This window comes from Cynara cardunculus (genome assembly GCF_001531365.2).
Source record: "Cynara cardunculus var. scolymus isolate 2C chromosome LG 1, CcrdV1, whole genome shotgun sequence".
Lineage (NCBI taxonomy): Eukaryota > Viridiplantae > Streptophyta > Magnoliopsida > Asterales > Asteraceae > Cynara > Cynara cardunculus.
Window position 1 is genome coordinate 7,838,301 of NC_037528.1, and position 8,315 is coordinate 7,846,615.

Below are 8,315 nucleotides of genomic sequence, written 5' to 3' on the forward strand. Positions count from 1 at the left end.
TTTATTATTAATAATAATCAATATTAATGAGGGTTATAATTGAAAAAAAAAAATCAATAAGCTCCTAAAACACTACTTCAAGTAGCATTTTAATAAACTAACCTATAAATTAACTTATAGTTATCCAAACATATACACAAAAAATAAGTTAGTTTATGTTTATCAAACAATGTTTAAATGATGATTATAGTTTTGATTGAAAAAACAACCCCAACATTTACAATTGAAATAAAAGGTTTAGTATATAACATAAAATTACATGGGCTCCTCCCCGTAACGAAAGTAGATTATCTTTCCATTCATTTCAAAAATTACATGCACCCCCCTCCCCATGTCAACACACAGAGGGTATGGAGACGTAAAAAGGGGATCACCTTACGGCACGAACTGACGACAACCATGCACCACCTATGTTCGTCTTATTTCATTAGACCGAAGACCTTAGTTAATCCTATAATTCATATTAGTATCAAGCACCCATTTTAAAAGGGAGATACATTGTTGGAGAGGAACAAAGAAACCCTAATTCCAGTGAATTTTAATGGCAGTGGTTGTGGTTGGTGGTCCTACATGGAAAAAAGGTTGTACGTGCTCTCAATCCATTGTCCTAATAATGCTGTTGAAATATTTGTAGGGTCTGAATGGTGTACACTTTATTTATTGCATTCCTTTATATTTTACGAAACTAAACTAAAGAGTAAAGATATAAGTTTATGGTGACATGATTTTCATATGTTGCCATGTTACCCGTATTAAAATATTGCATTTGGCATACTTTCTTATTTTTCAGTATTTTTATTTTAATATATTTAGAAGATAATACAGTAAAAAGAATAGAACATAAGATATGTTCTTACAAAGAATTAATAGACTCTAACATTATCCGACTACATTTTTTATTGGCAAAAACGAAACATTTTTACAATTCATTTTAGGAATATATAGTTTGAAAATAAATATTATGATATCTAATGTTAACTTGGCATTAATACAGTTTGATGTGTTCTTGTACTTACGTTTTTCAATATAAATGTCTTTCAAACCAAGGGGGTATTTGGGATTGCTTATAAAAACAACTTATTGACTTATTTCGGTGTGGTACCGGTAATAATCACTTTTGAGTGTTTAGATAAACAACTTATACCAGTGCCAAACCGGTAATAGGAGTTTTTGAATAAATTAAACTCTTATGACTTATAATAAGTTGACAAGTGCTTTTGTAGAAAAATATAAGTTGTTTTAAATAAGCAAACCCAAACACTCTCAAACTACATGTAAATAATTTTATATTATTTATTTATTTATTTTGATTAATCTGGATATCCAACCTGCTTTGCGAGCCGATTAATCCCAGGACAACCATCTGTTTTGCAGATAGTCCGGAGTCGCCGCATTTTATTTTATTTGTAAATAATTTTATTTTATTTATAAGCGGTTAAAATGGATCTTTCAAAATATATCTTATAAAAATATAAATTAAATTAAAGTATTTTTGTATATGGTTTATTTTCTAAGCCATGACACACATTCTTGATTTAATAAAGATTTACGAATAAAGTTGATGATATAAAAATGTTAATGTGTGATATCTGATTGATTTGAGTTTGGGTTTTAAAGGTTAAAAATGTCCGAAGGTCTCAAGTTTGAATCTAGTGAGGAATAAAAATCCTCTTGTGGTCATGGAGGTTCAAATGTTGTAATTCCGAGCTACATGTAAAACGGATGGTCGTTCTGGAATTAGTTAACTCGCATAGTAAGTGGGATATCCAAGTTAATCGTAAATTAATATTAGAAATACTAGAAAAGTATTCGCGCAATGCAGCGACACACATCTCGATTTTAATGTTCTATTTTATTATTTGTCTCTGTCGATGTTATAATACGATTTTATGTATTTAAAAAAAAACAATAATGATTTTTCTTTTGAATAAAATATAAAATTGAAGATATCATAAAAATTTGAAAAAAAATATCAATGTTAATATCGAATCAACTATTTAAAAGTTTTCATTTTTTTATGTAACTTATTTTTTTATTATAATTTAATTTAAGTTTAATAACGAAATAATTTATTTTTGATTTAATAATATAACATTTTATAAAGATAATAATTAATTATTCTGTTAGAACTCAATGATTATCCTAATTATATTTTAGATTTTTATATTTAAAATGAGATGTTTATCTTGTATTTGATAATGTTTATCTGCAGTTAGTTACACGAATTCAGATATCGAGTTTTAATAAGTTGTACTTACGCACAATCTACTTACAATATTGAGTTTTAAGTAATATGCATAAATAAATAGTACTTTCTGCATAAAAAATGATTTTTAAGAATTTTTGTCAAATGATTTATAATATTATATAGATTATGTGTTTTTAAGAAAACAATAATGATTTTATTTTTGAATAAAATATAAATTTGAAGATATCATAAAAAAATTTGAAAAAAAAATATATAAATGTTAATATCAAATCAACTATTTAAAAATTTTCATTTTTTTATGTAATTTCTTTAATTTTTTTTATAATTTAATTTAAGTTTAATAGTGAAATAATTTATTTTTATTTAATAATATAAATTTTATAAAGATAATAATTAAACATTCTGTTAGAATTCAATAATGTTTTAGATTTTTTATATTTAAAATGAGATGTTTATCATATATTTGATTATGTTTATCTGCAGTTAGTTACACGAATACATATATAAAGTTTTTTAATAAGTTGTACTTACACATAATCTACTTGTAATCATGAGTTTTAAGTTTTATGCATTAATAAACAATATTTTACGTATAACAAGTGATTTTTAAGAGTTTTTATCAAATAATTTATAATATAGTATAAATATAAATCATCAATATATATATATATATATATATATATTAAAAGAAAAACCAAGAAATATTGATGTGACATCATAAAAATTGAGTATTAAGATGTTGATGAATTGTGTTGGTTAAGTTTAAGATATATAATATTGATGAGAGATTGAAAGATTAAAATAAAAAAATATATAAAAAAAATTACATCAAATTTTAGTCTAATTTAAATAATGAATTAAAACCCACCGCATCAACCATGCATTTTTGGGAACAAAAAAGGAAAAGAAATAAGTGGGATGTAATTCATGTTTCATAAAAGTCAAATTCAGAGGGAATCAATTTGACGATTTATGTGGTGTTGTGACATTTGGCTGACACTTGTCGGCTAGCATTTATTGCCTTCATCATTTAAAAAAGCGAACAACAATTCCATCTCAAATTATCTTACACGTATCATATTCTTTTGCCAATTCTAGGTTTTCCATCTATATATTTATTAATTAATTAATAACTAAAATACATTAAAAATACATATTTTTTCTTACAAATTACACTCAAAACAAGCCCAATATCAAATATTTCTAAATTAATTGTATTTTTATTTTTTAACACAAATAAGAAATAACTTATTTTAACGTTAATTGTATGATAAAACTGTATTTTTCGATTAATTTTTATATTATATTATGATAGTTAGTTAGTGCAACCGCTTCAAAAAATTTCTAGATCCACCTCTACTTGTATAAACACGAAAGCTTATATTATTATTTAACACGCTTCCTTTTGTAGGGAATAAATTATTAAAAACTTTAATTGTCAAAAAAATCAACCGACACAAAAAACCATTACACAGTTTGCTTCCAAGTGGAATATTCAGATTTAACATTTATCTGAGTAAACACTTATTAAGTCACATTACCTCACCGGATGAATATGGTAAGAACTAAGAATCTTACCGGTAAGAGCGAAACAATGACCACGAGTCTTACACGGTAAGTGAGGGCGATGACTCTTACCACGGTAAGCGCTTACCGGGTGAATTGTTGCATACAATGTCGTTTTGATGGATTAAAATCTTACCCAGTAAGTGGATAATAGTGTTAACATTAATCATCTTGAAAATAAACAAATTGAGAGTAAAGAGCTCAATGAATCTAAACCATCAACCCCACCGAATTTTGAATATTTTTCGGCTAATTTAAACCTTGATTCTGAAGGTCAATTTCAACACAAGTTGAGCAGTTAGTTGGATTTCTTGATCGGCATTTCATGGTTATGTTTACCTTCATATGTAGTGATGAAAACACTTGGATCATCCGATGCTCTTTCCACATGTTTCCGAACATTGCACTTAACACCGGTGCATCTGTAGTAACTTCTGCACTTAAACACAACATTTTCTGATGCTAGACTTAATCTCCAAAGATATATATATATATATATATATATATATATATATGTATGTATATGTATGTATGTATATATATATGTATGTATGTATATATATATGTATGTATGTATGTATAACTTGAACAACAAATGACGCATCTAAAGTCTAAACCAAGCGAAACGAACCCGGTATGTCCCGCTCGGAAGTGGGGTTGAGGGTAAGATGTGCGCAAACTTGACCTCGTATCTAATTTATATCTAATGAAGGATATATAAATATTTGACCTTGGATAAGGATTTCCCTTCACAACTTTCTGCCCATATTTTCTCCACCGGAAACCATCTGAGATTGCCTCTGAATCGGTGCCATCGTGAACAACAATTCGAGGCTGTTGTAAGCCTTCCCCATAAGGTTCATTTAATATACTCGAACTTTTCCTGCAAAACAAACACAGTTGAACAATTGAACAGCCTTAAACTTGAATGCAAGAGCATGATTATATGATCTGTAAGTCAAAAACTGGCTCAAATTTCCAAATGCCACCAGAAAAGATGAACCAGAAAGAAAAAGAAAAGAGTATAAATAATCTTGAACACTAAGATGAACAAGACTGTGGCATAGAAATTCTGTGGTACCTTCTTTTACTTGCGGATTCATCATGAACCCGAGCCACACCACAAAAACGATCAAGAGTTGGCATACACGCATCAACTGCTTCACTTGAAACATGATTGTAAGATTCTTGGACTTTGACCAAATTGGTCAAATGTGAAGACGATCCAAGAACTTCATCGATCTTAATTCCTGTGCCGCCTTCAGAACCTTCATTATCGTTATTGAGTTGATTGTTTGGCAATTGGGTGTTTGAACCTTCACTAGTCCCATCAAAAGCATGACGCCTAGGAAGTCGGGGCTTTGAATGATTATGCTCACCCTTATACACGATTTCAGCTATCTCCCCATCTATTGATCTTTCAACCTTCTTTTTTACCAGGCAATTGGGGTGGGTGCACTTGTAGTAACTTCTTGGGTAATCACTTCCTTTTACTTGCTTTTGTCCGTATTTCCTCCAATTATATCCGTCGTAAGAAGGCCGATCGCTGTTATTTGTGTGAAACTGCGATCTTTTATCATTTCCAGACTTCATGGGAGTCAATTTTGGAGGATTAATGCCTTTCGCATTCTCTGATTGTGAAGCAGCTAGTGCTTGTTCACGACTTGTATTAAAGGTTCCCTAAAGCATTACAAAGAACGATGTCTAAATAACTAGTCATACAAATATTCTGGGGACAAAATCCAATTAGCTATGAACAGGGCACAAAATCTCGATTCAAATTCAGTTGTCAAACATTGAATATGTTGATTCAAAGATATAAATACCAACCATGTTTGCCAACAGACTAATGGTTGTTCTTGATACCGTCTTTGCCAAGGGTTTGTATAGCAAAGGAGATGTGTGGTTTGATTTCACAATCTTATCAGACAAATGGGAAGCTTGAGTTCTGTCTAACTGTGCCTGAAATGAAGGAACTTTGGTAAGTACCCAAGAAACTTGCTATAATTCACCACCTGTCTCCATATTCTCGGTCCCATCTAAGTATTCATTGCGTCAAGTAAATGGGACCCATGATCATGTCTTATTTCTGCTCACACCATCATGATGCAAACTGGGAATGTTGAATGTTAAATGGTCTACACGAACAGAATGCGTTGCACACACAACACGGGTATAGAAGAGAGAGTAAAGGAGAAGGGATTGACCTGAGAAGAAACCGTCTCAACCGGTTGAGAGTTCGTGACATGCTTGAACCTCACCGTCTTCGGTCTGATGGCAGTAATCGTGGGTTCCAACAAGGGTGAGCCATTAGTGGCACCAGCAAGGAGCTCAGAGAATGATCTGAAATTGGAAATGGTAGGCCTTGAAGCAACTGGTTTTGCTATAACCGTCCTTTCAGCCTCTTGAAGCTCCATTTTTTTTGCAGTGAATCTAATCAAAGTCTCGTAATTAGATTAGAAAAAATATATAGAGCTCTGACCATCTCCTAGCTCTTCAAATCCTGAAATCACTTCATTCAACTTCATGATTGTGTTCACTGCAATTCCCAAGAAAAATGAGTTGAAGAATGCAAATCACAAACATATATATCTTCTTGTCATTATACTCATAAACCAACTCATCTGTCTAGAATTGATTTGTCTTCGTTAAAATGAAAAGGCATATATGTTCCGGATACATGATGTACAGTGAGAGTTCTTTCGAAGATTGACCTTTTGCAACAACTATAGATTCTAATGACCGATTAGCTAAAATAAATTGATGGAACACGATGAACCAACACCAAAGACTGCATCAATATACAATGAGAAATAAAGATACAAAGAGGATGGTTACCTCTTAAACCCTGACGGCCATGGATATTTGCATTGAGGCTTGCTGCAAGAAATCATTGATCCAACAAAAAGTTAGAGATAGTGAAGAAGTTATATCCATAACTCCAACCATAACTCAGCATACATTAATGAGTCAATTTTATATTCTATTGTCATAACAATTATAACTACAATATGAACCCAAGAGAAAAATTACCTAATCTCATTTTCCTATGGGTCCATTTTTTTAATCATTAATCAAACCGAAAATTGCTACTAGAATGTTGATCAAAGGTCTAAAACGCCTCTTCATGATGACAAAATATAGAAAGTTACCCAAAATCAAGGTTACTCGCTTCAAGTAACGATCACTCAAGCCAAAAAAATAGGTTTAACAGGAAAATTTTGCGTTTCTTTTTGACAGGAGTACGTATGATGCATTCAAATTCATCTGCAACTACAGAAAGCAGAAGCAGATAAGAAAAAGAAAAAAGCAAGAAGCAAGAAGCAATTTCGTATATACATCAACACACACAGTAATACGCCCACATAAGCATCGTGCCTATGTAATTTGAAAATCAAAACTAGATTGTGGCAACCAAGAAAAAGAGGAATCAGGGATTTTATTCAAGCATGTATCAGCAAAATCAGGAAATAAATTTATGCATTTGAAAAGCTAAGAGAGATAAAGTTACCTTGGAATCGGCGTTGGGAATTGAAAATGAGTGGTTGATGGGTATTAGGGTTTGGAAACCTTGAACAAAGATGTGAGGGAGGGTTTTGATTTAGGTTTTGAATGGAAGGGGAGGAGAGACCAGTTGTTGGTTAGAATGTGTGCCATCTAACTGTCGTTTCAGCTAACTGTCTTCGTTTCTATTGTGCAGGACCCAGTGCCACGTCAATGTATACATACATGATCAAGTGTTTTATTTAAAACAAAATTATAAATTATACACTCGTGTCGTGACATATTAATTAATATAAGAGTTGATTATAAATTCCGTACATGTGGCTTCATATAAAATATGGAGGTTCTTGGTCCTTGAAGAATTATTTATGATTAGGGTCTTTCAAGTTTCACTTTCATCCCTCTTTCCTTTCCTTCCCTCTATAATCCAAATTTAAATCACCCTCATCTCTAATCCGGCCACCACCACCACCACCACCACCGTTACCGGGAACTCAAATCTAGAACTAAAATCTAGCACAAATCTTGCTATGCGGAAGATGCGAAGGCAGGGAGGATTAGCCATCGAATTGGGGATGGGGATTCGTGGAGTTTGTACATTGTATAAATCGTTAAAATAATAAGTTAAAAGATCAAAATGTCTATAGACTAATATAATTTTTTTTTTTAATAAAATCATAGTAAGAGATCGGATCTATAAAGAAAGTGAAACTTTAAAAGCTCTACTCATAATCTTTTAAGATTAGAAACCTTTTTTTGTAATTTCCATAAAAAACATAGGGATGGAATTTGTAACTAAGGGGCCCTTTATCAAACACTTACCCATTAAACACTTACCGGTAAAATTCAATTATATTATTTACTTACTGGGTAAGATTTTAGTCAACAAAAACGGCTTTTTATGCGACAATTTACCCTGTAAGAGCTAACAGCGGTAAGAGTCATTGCCCTCACTTACCAAGTAAGACTCTCAATACTTACCTCATTCTTACCGGGTAAGATTTTTTATCCTTACCATATTCATCCGGTAAGGTAA

At 31.3% G+C, this 8,315-nt stretch overlaps 1 protein-coding gene across 2 annotated transcripts; it reads right to left on the reverse strand.

Moving 5' to 3' along the window:
* Nucleotides 1–3,878: 3,878 nt before the first annotated feature.
* Nucleotides 3,879–7,357, reverse strand: LOC112522624 (WRKY transcription factor 44). Of its 2 annotated transcripts, none has more exons than XM_025131884.1 (7): nt 7,287–7,357; nt 6,614–6,655; nt 5,983–6,208; nt 5,606–5,737; nt 4,857–5,455; nt 4,506–4,658; nt 3,879–4,209 (listed from the first exon to the last, which is right to left on the reverse strand). In XM_025131884.1, the coding sequence occupies exons 3-7, from the start codon at nt 6,190–6,192 to the stop codon at nt 4,074–4,076; spliced, it is 1,230 nt and encodes a 409-aa protein (XP_024987652.1). In that variant the 5' UTR covers nt 6,193–6,208; nt 6,614–6,655; nt 7,287–7,357; the 3' UTR covers nt 3,879–4,073. The 2 variants fall into 2 exon arrangements, with proteins under 2 accessions (XP_024987652.1, XP_024987644.1); XM_025131876.1 differs by having other exon boundaries at nt 3,881–4,209; nt 5,983–6,278.
* Between the last annotated feature and the right edge of the window lie 958 nt (nt 7,358–8,315).

Coding starts and splice junctions, on each gene's coding strand:
- LOC112522624 (XM_025131884.1), bottom strand. CDS start 6,192: ATGGAGCTTCAAGAGGCTGAAAGGACGGTTATAGCAAAACCAGTTGCT. Junction 5,738..5,982: donor TTGAGACGGTTTCTTCTCAG/GTCAATCCCTTC, acceptor CCTTCATTTCAG/GCACAGTTAGACAGAACTCA. Junction 4,659..4,856: donor GAATCCGCAAGTAAAAGAAG/GTACCACAGAAT, acceptor TTTGTTTTGCAG/GAAAAGTTCGAGTATATTAA.